The 18347-nt window shown below is 51.4% G+C and overlaps 1 protein-coding gene across 2 annotated transcripts in view; it reads left to right on the top strand.

Moving 5' to 3' along the window:
* Nucleotides 1-5036: 5036 nt before the first annotated feature.
* AMMECR1 (AMMECR nuclear protein 1) overlaps nucleotides 5037-18347 on the top strand; it is a 63343-nt gene continuing 50032 nt past the window's right edge. Inside the window, exon 1 of one of the 2 annotated variants that reach the window (XM_061570441.1) lies at nucleotides 5037-5494. In XM_061570441.1, the coding sequence (XP_061426425.1) occupies nucleotides 5334-5494 (161 nt within the window). In that variant the 5' untranslated portion in view covers nucleotides 5037-5333. The remainder of the gene's footprint in view (nucleotides 5495-18347) is intronic. The other variant, XM_061570439.1, reaches the window with a different exon arrangement.

The raw sequence follows: 18347 nt of genomic DNA, 5'->3' as shown, positions 1-18347 counted from the left end.
AGGAACAACAGGTTCCACAACTGCCCACCAGGGATTATTTGTCTGTCGTGCACGAATGCGCTGTCCAACCAAGTTCCTTTCTGCCCACTCCGAAGGAACGTGTTTATTTGTGACCTACCAATGTCTGCAGCAGCCAGGATCAATCGATGACAATCCTATTAGCTGCAGATATTTAACAGATGAGATGCGTTGCACCGTTGATTCCTCCTGTTTGATCATTCATACTTCTCTTGTCCGTTTACATCTGTACAGACAGGTTTTTTTTTGCGGTTAAGCCATAGTCCCCACATACCGCTCGTATCAATGCGGATAAGAGGAGCGGCGACCTACTACTCTGTAGGGCAGGGGTGGGGAACATTTATTCTGCCAATGGCCATTTGGATATTTATAACATCATTCACGGGCCATACAAAATTATCAACTTAAAAATTTGCCTGTTATATTTGGTCAAACATTTAATTAACTCACCCCTAATGCGATGGCTGGAACTGGTTCTCTTTGGCGAGGCGTGTGATGTTAGCTGGTATTGATGTTGATACTCTCAACTGCTTTTCCAGGTTTGCTTCTAGATTTATTGAATTTCGAGTCCCGCCTGCGGTTGCCTTGGCAGGGCCGCACCAAATGATTTCGCGGGCCGGACGTTCCCTACCCCTACTGTAGAGTAACATCGGTATAAACGATTGTTACTATATGAACAGCGCATTGAAAACGCGTACTATTTCACGTACTGTTTACAAAGTGTGTTCACAAATTTACACTGAGAAACACGATGATTCACAGAGGGGTGTTCATTATTTTTTCGAGTGTATTTAAATAGAGGTACTGCAGGTAAGTAGTTTTCAGTTTTAAAGGCAAAGTTTAACAAGACAACACTTGCCACCATCCTTCAAAACCATTGGTGAAAAATAGCAAAGTTCATTATTAGGACAAAATAAGGCGAGATGGGTTTGGCATATTAAGAATAATTCAAATGTTATCATCAATCCTGTACAAAAACACTGCCCCTTTCTGCCTATTTACTGCGTCCTCAGATGGATTGTGTCTGTGTGTGTATATGTATACGTGTCTGTGTATATGTATGTCTTTGTGTTTGCCTGTGTTTGCATCTATGTATCTGTGGTAGTGTAGCAGGTAGCGCTACGCTGCGCTACGAACTGGGCGAACTGAGTACGATTCCCGCTCACGGCCAACACCGGTGACGATTATCTGAACCGGTTATGGGCCTCCTCTAGGTCGACTCAGCCTCAAATGAGGACCTGGTGCGGTGTGTAAAGATAGCCACTGGGGAGGCAAAGCTGGCCGGGCGTGCTGATAGCCATACTACCCCCTCGTGGGGCCATATTTGTCTTTTAGTGTAACATCACTTGCCCAAAGTCTGTTCAAGCCGAAACGGCAGAGGTCGCAACCGGGTACCCGATACCCGTACCCTACCCGATACTCGGCTACCCATACCCGTACCCGTTTGCGACCCTGGTGCGGCCGGGTGCGGGTAGCCCGTGAATCACTGGTGAGTCACCGTTTGTCACTCATTTCCCAACGTCTTGTCTCTTCTCACAATTCAAGTTCCTAGAATCAACCCACCCGCGCCTGCAACATGGCTTCATCCCAGAGGTCGCAATCAGGTACCCGATACCCGGGTACGGCTGGGTACAGGTACCCGTTTGCGACCCTGGTGCGGCCGGGTACGGGTAAGGAATCAAAACCCGTTTGCGACCTCTGCGAAACGGGTACTCCTTTGTATTTGGTTTGTGTGTGTGTGGTGCCCTCTGCTGGCCGCGGTCTCTCCCCGCAGCTTCTGCATCAGCTGTCGTAGCAACATCATCATCATCAACATCGTCAGTGTCATCATCATTAGCAGCAGGAGCATTAGCTTCAGCAGCAGAAACACGTTGCCAGCAACAGGCAGCAGTATCATTCGTAGAAACAGCATCATCGGCAGGAGCTATTTAATCAACAACAATTTACCGGACAGTTGTGATTGGTCAAGCAACAGTGTGAGTAGGTGAGTAACCCTGAACCCGAACTTCCAACCCAAACTCTGACCCCCCCAACTCAAACCCCAACCGCGACCCAACTCCAACCCCAACTCTATTTCTAACACGGCCCTAACTTTAACCCAAACCCCGACTCTAAACACCCACCTCCACTCCAACCCTAACTCCAACCAAAACGTGGCACACCCCCGGCTAAGTGAACAGACGACAAAAAGTACGAAACAAAATTCGACGTTTCGGTCCCGACACGCGCGCCGGTCAGGTTTCGAGGCCGATGTTTGTTGCCTTGCGATGATGCGCGGGGTTCACGGAATGCGGTCGCCGTCTCTGTCGTTGCGATTCTCACACCGAATGAGAGGCCACGATTTGTTACTGGTAGAAACCACCTGGTTCCACCAGCCCACATGGGATTATTGTGTCCGTCCGTCCGTCGTGAATCGAAAAATGGGAGGGGTCGGGCTGGGTGGAGAGGGGAGGGTGAGGAGGGGAGGGGCTGGGTGGGGAGGGGAGGGAGGGGCTGGGTGGGGAGGGTGGGGCTGGGTGGGGGGTGGGAGGGGTGGGGCTGGGTGGGGAGGGGCTGGTCACCCCGTGGTGCCCTTATAAAACTCAACGTTTAACCTACTCACGCCGGCTTGTGCCCGCCCTCACAGTCGGGCATATTTGCGGAATACACCACGCCGCCGTTGACCCTGGCCATTGACCGAGCAATCCAACGTTCCTACCAGGTCCCTCCGCAGGAATGTGTTAATTTTGGGGGGGGTGGCGCCTCTTTGATGAACACAAACCCGAGCCCCCTTCTTCCTCTCTCGCCACTCGGCCGCCAGGTGCAGCCAGGTGCAGCCAGGTGTAGGTCACCGCAGGTACGGTACCCCGCGTGGATGGATACCCAAGTTCACTGCTGGTTGAGTGTTGGCGATCCTGCCAGCAACAAATAAAAACACACAGCCCTGTTCCATTGTCTTTTCACGCGCACCTCCGCCGAGCAACGGTTGGCTACGTAGGGTGCGAAAGAAGTTCCAACGCAGACGCGCACGCGTGTCTTCTGTACAATGAGAGTGGAGACAGCAGCAAGGAGGGAGGGAGAGAGACGGAGAGCTGCAGACTGACACCAGGGGCACCTTCTCGAGGGGAGGGCAACGCAGCAGCAGCAGCGCATATGCCCCGTACCAACACGGGGAGAGCGAGGGGAGAGACACGAAGGCGGATCACGACCTGTGCTGGCTGGAAGACCTACTGGAGATGACCTTCGCAAATGTAAAGAGGAAAGTGCTCTACTCCTACATGGTCCGGTTTCACCAACAGGACACCCTGAGGAGCCACAAGGACCATGCCTGGAGCAAAGCCCTGCCCTGCATCTCTCCGGAGAGGCCGCGTTGGAGGCAACTCTACTCCAGCCAGACGTACAACCGCATCGGTGACCTCAGCTGGAGCATCGCCCACGGCACCGTCACCACCAACGCCTCCCTGGCGCACTTCACCGACACGTCCCCGGAGTGCCGGTTCTGCGGTAAAGTGGAGACGGTGGCGCACCAATACGTGGAGTGCAAGAGCCTGGACTCGCTGTTCAAGGTCCTGAGAAACATCCTCCTAAGGTTCAGCCTCCCACTTCTCCCCGACGGTCCTCATCTTTGGATAGCCGAAGGGCGACGGACCCCAACATCTTCAGGGGCTGGTCAACGTACTCGTCGGCTACGCCAAGCTCGCCGTACACAGGGCGAGGAAGGTGGCCCTGGAGGGGAAACGTCCGGCCAGCAGCCTGGGCATCTTCCGCGCTCTGGTCGGAGCCAGGGTGTGTGGGCTGGAGTTCCGCCATGCGGCGCGGCTGACCCACGCCGTGCCGGCCTTCAAGGAGCAGTGGGCGCTGGAGGAGGCCGTGTGCTCAGTGGCAGAAGACACGGATAGCTCTGCATGGAGATATGAGCTACCCGTCGGAGGCCGTAGGACTGCGAGAAGGGCTGCGTGCAGAACAAGAGAGAGCGAGAGAGAGAGAGCGAGAGAGTGAGGTAGAGAGTGTGTGAGAGGTGGGGGTTTACATAAAGCAAAGACAAATAAATACGAAATGATGAACGAAGCAAAGTGCCGACTACACCGAGCATCTTCTTGTTTCCTCTGATCGTAAAAAAAGAGACAGGGAGAGCGAGAGGAGAGAGGAAAGCGAAGGGAGAGAGACGGCGAGAGTGAAGGGAGAGAGGAGAGCGAGGGGAGAGAGAGAGGGGGGAGATCTCGATGAGAATCAGGGGATAAATAATTGAGAGAGAGGGAGGAGAGGAAAGAGGAGAGAGGTAGAGTGGAGAGCTTGGGGAGGAGAGGGAGAGCGCTCGTGGAGAATCAGCTCCCGGGGAACGAGCTGACCCACGCCGTGCCGGCCTTCAAGGAGCAGTGGGCGATGGAGGAGGCCGTGTGCTCGGTGACAGATGACGGGGAGCTCTGCGTGCAGATGTGAGCTACCCGTCGGAGGCCGTAGGACTGCGAGAAGGGCTGCGTGCAGAACAAGAGAGAGAGCGAGAGAGTGAGCGAGAGGGGGGGGGGGATTACATCAAGCAAAGTAAAAAAAAAATACGAAATGATGAACGACGCAAAGTGCCGACTACACCGAGCATCTTGTTGTTTCCACTGATCGTAAAAATAAACAACCCACGCCGTGGCGGCCTTCATGGAGCAGTGGGCCCTGGAGGAGGGCCGTGTGCTCGGTGGCAGAAGACACGGAGAGCTCTGCGTGGAGACATGATGGGTGCAGATGCAGCACTTGCCGTAGTTTAAAAAAGAAAAGAGAGAGAGAGGAAGAGAAGGGGGGAGAGCAAAAGAAAAAGACGTTTGGAGAGAGGGAATACATCTGGGATGGAGAGGAAGAAGAGAGCTCAGGCAAAGGAATTGATCTAGGAGAGAGCTAAGGGAGCGAGAGAGCTTGGAAAAGAGGGAGATTGGGGAGAGGGAGGAAATCTCAGAGCGAGAGAAGGGGTGGGGGGGGGTAGCTGAGATAGCACGGGGAGAGGAAGATGGATGAGGGAGAGCGAGATCTCGGGAAGGATCTCAGGGAGAGGGAGGAGAGATCTGAGAGAGCTCGCGTGTAGCTTGGCAAGATCTCAGAGCGGGTGAGAGAGCGCAGTGGGGAGCAGGGAGAGCGAAGAGAGAGAGAGAGCTCGGGAGAGGAAGATCTCTGGGAGCAAGGCGGTGGGAGACGCTCTCAGAGCGCGAGAGGGAGGAGAGCGAGCGAGCGAGAGGGCTCTGCTCGGGGGGGAGAGAGTGAGAGGGAGAGAGGGAGGGAGGAAAGAGAGAGAGGGCGGAGGAGGAGGAGGAGAGGAGGAGGATGATGCCCGCGTGCTGGTGGCGAGGCGCGGCATGTCTGTTCAGTGCGCGGCGGTAGCGAGCGCCTCCGCTCTGCTGGTGGGAGCCGCGGCGCTGCTCGGGGTCACCGCGCTGGAGGGGTTCCCCTCCTCCTCGTGCGCCCTGCCCGGACTCACCTGCGGTTTGGTCTGCGGCCTCTCTGCCATCCTGCAAAGGTGCGGGGGGGGGGGGGGGGAGACGCGCCGGGGACGGGGAGATAAAGAGAGACGGGGGGGGGGGGGGGGCGAGAGACGCATTCAGGGAGAGACGCTGGGAGAGAGACGCTGGGAGAGATTTGGAGTGAGGTGCATGCCGAGAGGCACGCACGGGGAAGAGACACGCAGGGACAGACTGGGGGTGATGTAGAGACTGGGAGAGACACACACAGGGAGAGACACACAGGGAGAGACACACACAGACACAGGGAGAGACACACACAGGGAGATACACACACAGGGAGAGACACACAGGGAGAGACAGACACAGGGAGATACACACACAGGGAGACACACACAGACACAGGGAGAGACACACACAGGGAGAGAGACACACACACAGGGAGAGACACAAACAGGGAGACACACAGGGAGAGACACACACAGACACAGGGAGAGACACACACAGGGAGAGACACACACACACAGGGAGAGACACACACAGGGAGAGACACACACACACACAGGGAGAGACACACACAGGGAGATACACACACAGGGAGACACACAGACACAGGGAGAGACACACACACACAGAAGAGACACACAGGGAGAGACACACACAAGAATATACAGACACAGGCACAGGGAGAGACACAGACGCAAGGAGAGGCAGACACACATAGAGACAGGGGGAGGGAGGAACAGACAAGGTGAGACACGAGGTGAGACACGAGGTGAGACAGCCGTTCGGACATAGACAGGGAGATGGAGGGAGCGTGAGGGTGGTGGATGGTCGGGGAGGTGCAGTGCGCATTTTGTAAGCGCTCGTCACTGACTGCAGAGCGGTGGAGCGCGACTAACGTGGTGTGTGTGTGTGGTGGTGTGTGTGTGGTGTGCGTGGTGTGGTGTGTGTGGTGTGTGTGGTGTGTGTGGGGTGTGTTTGGTGTGTGTGTGGTGTGTGTGGTGTGTGTGTGGAGTGTGTGGTGTGTGTGTGTGGTGTGTGTGTTGTGTGGTTTGTGTGTGTGGTGTGTGTGTGTGGTGTGTGTGTGTGGTGTGTGCGTGGTGTGGTGTGTGTGGTGTGTGTGTTTGGTTGATGTGTGCGTGGTGTGTGTGTGGTGTGGTGTGTGTGTTTGGTGTGTGGTGTGTGTGTGTGGTGTGTGTGTGTGTGTGCGTGGTGTGTGTGTGGTGTGTGTGGTGTGTGTGTGGTGTGTGTGTTGTGTGTGGCGTGGTGTGTGTTGTGGTGTGTGTGTGTTGTGTGGGGTGTGTGTGGTGTGTGGTGTGTGGGGTGTGTTTGGTGTGTGTGTGGTGTGTGTGTGGTGTGTGTGGTGTGTGTGTGGTGTGTGTGGTGTGTGTGGTGTGTTTGTGGTGTGTGTGTGGGGTGTGTGTGTGGTGTGTGTTGGGTGTGTGGTGTGTGTGAGATGTGTGTGTGTATGTATGTATGGTGTGTGTGTGTGGGGTGTGTGTGGTGTGTATGGGGTTTGCGTGTGTATGTATGGTGTGTGTTTGTGTAGGGGGTTAGTGTGGTATGTGTGTGTGTGTGTATATATGAAGTGTGTGTGTGGGGTGTATGTGTGTATGGTGTGTATATGCCAGATGTGTGTGTGGCGTGTGTGTATATTTATGGTGTGTGTGTGTTTGGGGTGTGGTGTATCTGGGGTGTGTGTGTATGGTGTGTATGTGGGGTGTGTGTGTATGCTGTGTGTATGCTGTGTGTATATGAGGTGTGTGTGTGAGGTCTGTGTATGTGGTGTTCTTTGTGGGGTGTGTTTGTGTGGTGTGTGTGGTGTGTGTGTGTGGGGTGTGTGCGTAGTGTGTGAGGTGTGTATGTGGTGTGTGTAGCGTGTGGTGTGTATGTAATGTGTGTATGTAGTGTGTATGTAGTGTGTGGGGTGTATGTGGTGTGTGTATGTAGTGTGTGTATGTAGTGTGTGTGGGGGGTGCATGTAATGTGTGTATGTAATGTGTGTATGTAGTGTGTGTGGGGGTATGTAATGTGTGTATGTAGTGTGTGTGTGTATGTAGTGTGTGTGTGTATGTAGTATGTGTGTATGTAGTGTGTGTGTGTATGTAGTATGTGTGTATGTAGTGTAGTGTGTGTATGTAGTGTGTGTATGTGTGTATATAGTGTGTGTGTATGCTGTGTGGGGGTGTGTATGTAGGTTGTGCGTATGTAGTGTGTGTGGGGGTGTATATGTAATGTGTGTATGTAGTGTGTGTATGTAGTGTGTGTGTGTGTATGTAGTGTGTGTATGTAGTGTGTGTATGTAGTGTGTGTGTGTGTATGTAGTGTGTGTGTATGTAGTGTGTGTGGGGGTGTATATGTAATGTGTGTATGTAGTGTGTGTGTATGTAGTGTGTGTGTATGTAGTGTGTGTGTATGTAGTGTGTGCGTATGTAGTGTGTGTGGGGGTGTATATGTAATGTGTGTATGTAGTGTGTGTGCATGTAGTGTGTGTGTAGTGTGTGTGTATGTAGTGTGTGTGTATGTAGTGTGTGTGTATGTAGTGTGTGTGTATGCTGTGTGGGGTGTGTATGTAGTGTGTGTGTATGTAGTGTGTGTGTATGTAGTGTGTAATGGTGGTAGCAGCAGTGGTGGTGATGGTTATAAGGTGACGGTGTTAATGGTGATGCTGCTGGTGATGGTGTTAATGGTGATGTTAAACTGTTCCCGTTGAAAGGAGCGTTGGTGATGATGCTGTTGATATGGCTGGATAAATTGGTAATGGTGATCGTGATGTTGCTGGTGATGGTCGCAGTGGTGGTCGCGATGATGATGCTGTCAAAGTGGTAGCAGTGGTCATGGTGATTTTTGTGGTAGTACAATCCTCGGTACCGATGATGGCCGTTTTAGTCACGATGGTGGTAGTGAAGTATTGATGCCAATAGTGATTGTGGTCATAGTGGTGGTAGTTGCTATGGGATGGCAGTGCAGGTGATGGTGAAAGGGTTGGTAGGTGCTCGCTTACAGCACTTGCCACACAAGTCTGTTGAGGCTATCCGGGGAAGCTTTGTCTTTGATGCTGGTAGTGGATGGAGGTGAGGATCGGTAGTGCAGCGGCTAGCGACCCGAGTTCGATTCCCGCTCTGGCCAACACAAGTGACGACTATCTGATTCAGCCCTGGGCCTCCCCTAGGTCGACTCAGCCTCAAATGAGTACCTGGTGTGGTGTGTAAACATCGCCACTGGGGAGACAAAGGCGGCCGGGCGTGGTGTTAGCCAACCACCCGCTCGTGTGCCGTACCGACCTTCATAGGTGCTTGCTGAAAGCACTTTCCCCAACTGTCTGTGCAGGCTATATGGGGGATCTTTGCTGCTGCTGCTGCTGTTATGACTATATTTTCCAGTGATATAATTATCAGTCTCTTAAAAAAAATACTTTCGCATAACTGCATAACGTGCTTAGACAGATTTAGCACACACACGCGCGCGCGCGTAGCCGTGCGCCAAATCACACACACGCAAACACTGCACCGGTGCCTTTGTCAATTCCCTCCAAAGCCAAACCCCCTCGGCTGCCCCAATTCCGTTGACCCGCTACAGATGCCATCACACTCACGCGAGACGCGCCGCTATGCACCGCGTATGCAGCAGGCATGCAGACCTCCCTACCTGCCTATCACAGTCGTGTTGCGTAGCGCAGGGGGTCTGCAACCTGCGGCTTCTGATCGGCATGCGGCAGGTCTCTATCACGTTGCATTGCGGCTCTTTAAATATTGAGTCGTTTTTTTTAAATTCTATACTGAATTCGGAAAAAACGTCTCTTTTTGTTATTTTGTTTGACGATCCCACCCCCTCCTCCTGCTTACACACACGTGGATGGGAGCGTCTATCACGGGCGGGCATTTACCGAAGGCGTCAGACAGGCCCAGAGTTGCTATTAGTCTCCGCTCGTTTACTCGGGAATAGCCCTCGACGAGTCTCATGACCTCCTTTCAGGAGGGTGCTGCCACGTCTATTATAGCAGTCCGAAGAGCGCGACGATTGATGACTACAGTCGACGCAGATCCCAATTGAGTAAGCTATCTTATCGTGCATTTATACAGCGCCTTAACCTTCACGTGCCTCAAGCAAGGCGCTGTAGAGTGAAGAACTAAGTATGGTACAAGGATGGTTGGCGAGATGAGACGAGTGGGTGGGATTTGTGTAAAACGAGGTGGTGGTGGCGATACGTGGAGTAAACGAAGATGGAAATGAGGTGAGTGGATTGATGGTGGGTGACCATGGGGAGTTGGGGACAGGGAAGGCGGCGTGAGAGCTGAGTGGGGAAGACAACGAGGAGAGAGCAGGAAGGGTGAGAGGCAAGAGAGAGTGAAGTGGGTTGTAAGGGAAGAGCGGAAGGCAGTGAGAGAGGGTGATTGCAGTTGTACATTTTCAAATTTTGCAAATTAATAAAATTATCCATAATAGAGGTTATTTTTGGTGAGATCGCGTAAATATAAATGTGTCGTTAGACCTGCCACCACCCGACACAGCCAGTTAGTAAGGTTTGTCACGTAAACAGAACGTGCCAATTTGTTACTAGTTCAGCACATCGTTGTTTTGGAGAGTAAACCCACAACATTTACAATTCGAGGATGACGTTTCGCCGGTAATGACATCGAGCATCATCAGGCGACAGCCAGAGATAATTGGTTTTTAGAAGTGAATATATATTTATATATACCGTCAAGAAATATGGGAGGCATAGCCATTAGGCGAATGTGTGTGAGGTGGCTCACAATGGCCATGTGAAAACGCATTTCTTGATAAACTGCTTTTTTGTGTGTTTAGATTGTTGTCACCTCCGTATAGCACGGTTGGCTACGTACGGTGCGAAAGAAGTTTAACACACACACGTACCATACATGTCTGAGCCACTGAGCTGGCACCGCTAGGATTGTCCGCTTGGGGTTGGCTACGTTCAAGTCACTTCTCTTTCAGAAGGCATCTCCTCTTTAAACTCAGCCACTTCTTACCCACACCACAAGCAGCCCATTGGCATTGATGTAGAGCGCTTTGGGATGTTATGGAAGCCGCTACTAAAGGAGTTGTCACTATAATAGTCATTCAGAGTCGGAATCAGAATGTTTATATATTTCCTGGATTAACCCGAAGAGCTGCTCTTTGACAGACATCCAGAAGGGGCGGGTCAGAAGGTCACAACGACAACAACGATACGAAAAACACGGCACCAGTGCAACGTATATGGAACGTACACAAATAATTTAAACAATATACAAATACAACTAAACAATGTTTGTGTTTATCTTACTCATCATTAGTATTAGTAGTAGCAGTAGTATTATTGCTGGGCTTCAATGACAGACAGCCACCGCTGGCGATGGCCACGTGTTCTCAAGCGGAGCGAGTCGATGTCGCCACATCGGTCAGTAACGTCCGATAGAAACCACCGCCACTCGTCGCAACGACGTTTCGCGTCCTTGGCTCGACGTGACCGCGCTCGGCTTCCGCGGGGGGGTGGGGCTTTAAGTTCAAGTTCATGTATTAGGTATAGCCCTGTGAGCCATTCGGCTCTTGAATCGGGTGCAACCGCAACAAACAAAAAACAAAAACCTGAACAAGAAACATCTTAAAGTGAATATGTGACTAAGTGCAAACAGAAAATCCAAGAAAAGACAGCAAAAATTTTGCAGAAAAAAAACCGTACACCAACGCTGTGTGCAAAAATCCCAGTGGGATGCAAGTCAAACAACAACAACAACAACCACAAGACAACTTAGATTAAGTTGTCTTGTGATCGTCACGCATCTTAAGAAGAAGACGCGTGACGATCATTAATTATCATTCATCGCCGCGCGTGCCACCGACAAAGAAGCGACGGAGGAGCGTCCACCTGGCCACGGGCGAGGGAGGGCAACGAATTTTCAGAGAGTGCGGCTGGGGGGTGGGTGGGCTGCTGCTATGTCCAGACTCACAGCAGCAGGGCTCGCCGAAGGAGGTAGGCAGACGCCGTTTCAAAGGAGGGCGGGAGAAGAAGAGCAACGTGCCTTTTTTGTTATTCGTCTTTGACCAAAATATTTCGAGAGACGCATCACACGCAGAGCTACTTGTGCACAGACACGGCAGCAGGTACGAATTCTGACTTCAATAAACTAAATAGGTGATGGAATAAGCTGCGTCTATATTCAGTGTTTCCCCCACCCCCCCCCTTAGTTATTATTTTAACAACACAGTTTGACTGTACATATTGTCCTCACCAAGACCGTAACATTGCGTCTATGGGAAAATAAGAAAAGTGTGGACTAATATCATATTTCTGTGTGGGATCGAGTGTTGCCCCCTCGCATTGCGTGGGCTTTCTCCGGCTGCTCCCTGTTTCCGCACACGTGTTTAAGCACTCATTTCGTGGCTGAAAGCATCTTCATGAATAGAGGATTGCAGAGCTTGGGCAATTGTCGGCTCCGGCTCAGCGACGGGCTGGCTGGCTGCTACGGCCTTCCCACCCGTCTGCGGTTCCTCCTCGCGCCTCCGAATCGGACTCTGCGTTCGAGAGACTGGTGAATATTGTGCGACTGTGTGATACGAGTTGAAATCATTATTATATTTAATTAATATAAATTGCGGTGAGGGGGGGGGGATCAATTCCTGCTCAACTGAGCCATTGAGGCATTGGTGCTCATGTTTTGTTTACAGCCTTGAGGTAATGGTGGAACAAAATCCTTATCCAGATGGTGGCAGTGAGTGATTGTGATTCATAGAATATTCTGACGCTGCAACCACCGAACTAAGCTTGCAATGGAGTGAGCACGTGACATGTAGTATTATGCAAATTCGTACAACATCTTGATTTGAAGCTTTCGTGACTGCAGGAATCCATACTCTTTGGTTCTTTCGGTAAAGTCACGTAGGTAGAAAATAAAATAAATCACGACGTTTCAGGGCGCAACACAAGCGTCCAGCATCAGGTGGGAAAGCACAGGTCTGCTGCTGAGGGTGTTGCTCAAGGCTGATAAAGAAGTGGCCGGGGCTAGTGATGTTGATGTGAGAAATTCGCATGTAACTGTAAGCTAGGAGGGCACGGAAGTGGCTATGCTAATGTGAGGGATTAGCATGATGTTAATGTGAGAGATTAGAGGGCATGGAAGTAGCTATGCTAATGTGAGGGATTAGCATGATGTTAATGTGAGAGATTAGAGGGCATGGAAGTAGCTATGCTAATGTGAGGGATTAGCATGATGTTAATGTGAGAGATTAGAGGGCATGGAAGTAGCTATGCTAATGTGAGGGATTAGCATGATGTTAATGTGAGAGATTAGAGGGCATGGAAGTAGCTATGTTAATGTGAGGGATTAGCATGATGGTAATGTGAGAGATTAGAGGGCATGGAAGTGGCTATGTTAATGTGAGGGATTAGCATGATGTTAATGTGAGAGATTAGAGGGCATGGAAGTAGCTATGTTAATGTGAGGGATTAGCATGATGTTAATGTGAGAGATTAGAGGGCATGGAAGTAGCTATGTTAATGTGAGGGATTAGCATGATGTTAATGTGAGAGATTAGAGGGCATGGAAGTAGCTATGTTAATGTGAGGGATTAGCATGATGTTAATGTGAGAGATTAGAGGGCATGGAAGTGGCTATGTTAATGTGAGGGATTAGCAACAACATGTACATTATCTTTGACCCTTAGTGCGCCGAAAAATATTGTTGTTTCGTGGGGGGCTCTCCTGAGAGGCCCCCTCTCAGAGGCCCAGTCGGTCCTGAGGCCAAGAGATCAACTGCACCCCCCCCCCCCCACGCCTCATACCTCTCTCAACGGCCCCCATGCTCCTGATCATTCATCTCATTCGACCTTTTCAAGCTTGCGATTGCTGCTTTTCCCGTGCCACGTTGGCGAGATGTTAACTACCTCGCCCGGTGTACAGGAGGTCGTGGGTTTCTGCCCGACGCTGATGCCTGCTGCTGCATATTTGGAGTTTGCGTCTCTCTCTTCCCGTGGTCGCGTGGATTTTTCTCCAGGGTCCTACGTTCTTTTGGTATTCTCTCTCCACATTTAGGATCAACGTCACGCCTGTTTTTTTTGTATTTGGCTGATATACATTTCCACGTGATGATAGGCCAGGTCTCTTCTGAAAAAGAGCTTTATATATCTCAGTGGGCCTTACCTGGTCCAATAAAAAAAACGTTTATGTAATGGTGGCGCTTTGGGTGGAAGATGTGTGCTGGAGAGGTGCCACGTGTGTAAGCAAAAACAAATACTTTGACCTGTTTATCTGCCTGCCTGTCCACCAGCCGTGTGTGTGCACGTCTAAAGCCTTGAGCGGGCAAGTGGGGAACGGTGGCACAGTGGTTAACGCACTGCATGACGCACACCCAGTGAGCCACGTTCGATTCCCGCTCACAGCCAACACCATTGACGATAATTATTTGAACCGGTCCTCAGCATCAAATGATGCTAAGTCGACCCAGGTGTGACGTGAGCACTCGTTTCCAACTCACACAATGGATCGGCTTCACACCGGGAGGGGGAGGGGGTCCTATTTGAGTACCGCACGTTCACTACGAGGCCCCCCTCGCTCCACTGGGTGACGAGCAATGCTCGTCTAAGCCCAAGACGCCCGGCTGTGGAATTCCAGCGCAGCTTCTTTCATGGAGACGGAGCACGGTCCCCATCCACGCAGCGTGCATTCCGTATTTGCATTGTAAATTCAGAGCGCGTGTTAATACGTGTTCGGACGCGCGCGCGCGCGTGCTGTGTGCGTGTGTACGCGTGGGGAGCGGTAGGTGTAGTGGTTAGCGCGTTGCGCTATGAACCCGGTGACACGGGTTCGATTCCCGCTCACGGCCAACACCAGTGACGATTATCTGAACCGGTCCCGGGCCCTCCCCTAGGTCGACTCAGCCTCAAATAAGTACCCGGTGCGGTGTGTAAACATCGCCACTAGGGAGACAAAGGCGGCCGGGCGTGGTGCTGGTCACCCACCCCCTCGTGTGCCGTTCCGGCCTTCATAGGTGCTCGCTAAGCAGCACTTGCCCCTACAGTCTGTTAAGGCTATATGGGGGATCTTTATCTTTGTGTGTGTACGCGCGCGCGCGCGTGCGTGCGGTGTGCGGTGATAATTATCTGAGCCGGTCCCGGGCTCTCCCCTAGGTCGACTCAGCCTCAAATAAGTACCCGGTGCGGTGTGTAAACATCGCCACTTTGGGAGACAAAGGCGGCCGGGCGTGGTTCTGGCCACACCGCCCCTTCGCGTGCTTTTCATGGCCTTCGCCGGTGCTCGCGAACAACACTTGCCCCGACATTCTGTTAAAGGCCAGACCGAGGGATCTTTGTCTTTTTGCGGTGTACTCTTAAGGTGATCTGAACATCGACTAAAGCCCAGCCACCCAAGTTGGACTCCTGACCACGCTGTTGGTGCTACTGACTGTGTGGAGCAGCACCTGGTGCCGATCTCACCAAACCCAGTAATCCGCTTGGCAAAGCAATCTAATCTGACCTGTCGTGGAATGGCCATGTTACTAATCCGGCTGAGTAGACATTGGAGAAGCCTGTTTTTAGTTTACGCGTCAAAGTCTTTCGTATTTAACCGTGAGCATCCATTACGTTCTGCTGCTATACAAAGAACGAATTCGGCCAAAATTGGAACTCTGTTGCCCTTAGCTGGCTGCGGTGAACCCCTGCTCCTAACTCACTGCACCGAATATAAATCCGCGTAACGCAGGCAGGTGGGTTTTATGATCCAGCACGCACTGACTCACCCCAGTCACTCACCGACAGTTGCTTCGTCATCACTCTGCTAGCGCTACTACCATGGGAGCTTCACTCGTTGGTTGCTCCATCCGTGTCGAGGACTCGGTGTGAGAGACACCGTTTTGTCTCATCCACTCTGTGTTCAACCACCACCAATCAACCACACATACCAGGCCACAACAACACACTCACTAAACCACTCACTCATCCACTGACCCAACCACCACCAATCAACCATACTTCAGGCAACAACAACACACTCACTCAACCACTCACTCAACCACTGATCCAACCACCATCCACACTTCAGACCACAACAACACACTCACTCAACCACTCACTCATCCACTGATCCAACCACCACCACCACCACTTCAGACCACAACAACACACTCACTAAACCACTCACTCACCCACTGACCCAACCACCACCACCCACACTTCAGGCCACAACAACACACACACTAAACCACTCACTCACCCACTGACCCAACCACCACCAACCACACTTCAGGCAACAACACACTCACTCAACCACTCACCCACTGATTCAACCACCACCAACACTTCAGGCCACAAGAACACACTCACTCAACCACCACCACAACCAATCAACCACACTTCAGGCCACAAGAACACACTCACTCAACCACCACCACCAACCACACTTCAGACCACAACAACACACTCACTCAACCACTCACTCACCCACTGACCAAACCACCACCACCAACCACACTTCAGACCACAAGAACACACTCACTAAATCACTCACTCACCAACCACACTTTAGACCACAACAACACTCACTCAGCCACTCACTAAACCACTCACTCACCCACTGACCCAACCACCACCACTTCAGGTCACACCACTTCTATTTCTGCTTCGTCCCTCGCTCGCACTGCCCGAATGTGGAATTCCTCTCTCCCACCGTCACTTCACCCATGCTCTTATAATAATAATAAGAATCTTGCGCTATTCCAGAAACGTATTAGTGCGGGTTGTTGCTGACCGCTTGGCGTTCTGTTTCTGTTGGGCACTGTGGCTCAGCAGCCGTGAATTTTTTATTTTAATCATTTTGAATATTTTGTGCTGATGGGCATCACGCGTCTGTACGCATTATGGCGATGTCATCCTGACACGCAAAGCGTGCTGCTGTGACGTTTATGTACCGTATTGTGCACGCGTGCAGTGCTTGTTTTTGCCCATCCACTGCTGGATGAGGGCTTCCCCACGCGGCGTGGCTTTTGTGGAATTCTCTGATATACCTCGCCACGCTCGTCAGTGTGGGCGTGAGACGACGCAGAGCATAGGCGTGGGAGCATAGTGCAGTACAACAGTGACATTGTACTGCACTGCCCACTACTGCCCACAACGTAGCCCCCGAAGCAGCCTAGAGCACCTGCCATGCATGGCGTTTGCACATTTCAACAACAGCCAGGCTCAATACTGCTTAGCTTTCGATATCTGCGTGAATATTCTGATCATCACCACCACCACCACAAGTTGTAATGGGTGTCCGAATCTGGTCTGGACCTCTGCTAGGTCGACTTAGCCTTTTAATCGGGTACCGAGTGCGGTTGTGGTTACTCCCGTTACCCGCTGGGGAGACAAAGGCGGCCGGGTATGCTACCCGCTTGGTGTGTGGAAGTTACCAGAGAACCATCCGTGCTTTCTTGGGAGTCGCTTGAATTCCACGTTATGGGCGTTATCACCGTCAATCAGGATAATCATTGCCATCGTTATCATCATCATCAATGCGCTCATTGTTTCAGATGATGCCACCACCACCACGCACATTTCTCACGGTGGCGACTGCGCGCGGTCGAAGTCGACTGCCTGACTGCTGCACTCCCGGTGAGAAAGCGATGTCGAGATGAATGCAATCAATGGGCGCACTCAGCCACTCGATCAATGCCCTTTATTTAACTGGGTCACGGTCCCACCGTTATTACGATTCGTCATCACCTTTTGGTGGGGCTTCCAGCCAAGGGGCGTGTTGCTGCACGGACGACGTTCGGCCGTGAATTATTTACAATGGAATTTACAATCCAGTCTCGCGTTCGCAGTCTTTCTGGACTCCGCGTGTCCGCGCGCGTCCGTCGAAATCGCCCCGGGAACGCACCCAGTCTTGGCCGACGTCGCAAAGCTGGAGCAGAGGTTGAGAGCCTGGACGATGCTTGGATGGGCGGCCACCGCTCACGGAAAATGTTCCCCATCATTGGTTGCCATGCGCCAGTAGGGCCCGATAAACATGGGCACCGCGGTGGCTTGGAGATGTTGACTACCTCGCCTGGTATACAGGAAGCCGTGGGTTCGATTTTGACCCTGACGCCTGCTGCTGTATATTTTGATTTTGCGGTGTCTCTCTCTTCCCGTGGCCGCGTGGATCTTTCTCTGGGTCCTCCGGTTTTCCCCACCGCATTTAGAATCAACAGGCGTTTAGAGTATTTGTCTGCAATACATTTCCACACGATGATAAGCCACCTTGTTGAGCCATCATTATGTGACTAGCCAGGTAGCTTCTAAAGAGAGCTGTATAGCTCCGCGGGCCTTAACTAATAAAATAAAAAATACAAATTAATAGATTAGTTTAGAAACAATCGTGCATCCTATATTTTCCACGGATAATAGGGGCGTGGATAAGAGGAGCATGGCTTACGCTGGTTGTGGCTGTATTTGTGCAGAGTGCGAGGTGGTGCTCAGTGTTGTCGCGGCCAAAAATATATTGCGATGGAATGAGATGCAGTTCTTAGAATGGGTTTGCTAAGATGGCACCCCCGTGTCTAACGAGTGAGACCACTTATCCTCAGCCCGAGATGTCTGTAATGTTACACCAAAGCGCGACATTGCGGTTTCACTTGGACGGGCCTCATGACAGCGCTTACAGCGTAACGATACACAAGGCAAGACACATACTCTTAGTTTTTTCGGTAAAGTCACGTAGGTAAAAAAATAAAATAATAATAAAAAACTATTTAAAATAATAGAAATAATAATAATAAAATAATAATAAATCACGACGTTTCGGAGGCAACACAAGTCTCCGTCATCAGGTGGAACCGTCTAGCTGTGACGGTCCCACCTGATGACGGAGACTTGTATTGCCCCCGAAACGTCGTGATTTAATATTTTATTTCAATAATTCAATACATTATTTATTTATTTTTTACCTAC

This window comes from Lethenteron reissneri, chromosome 45, assembly GCF_015708825.2.
Source record: "Lethenteron reissneri isolate LAM-NWPU_2019-01 chromosome 45, ASM1570882v1, whole genome shotgun sequence".
NCBI classification, from domain to species: Eukaryota; Metazoa; Chordata; class Hyperoartia; order Petromyzontiformes; family Petromyzontidae; genus Lethenteron; species Lethenteron reissneri.
The sequence above is the reverse complement of the archived record's forward strand: the minus strand, read 5'-3'. Positions and strand labels throughout refer to the sequence as shown.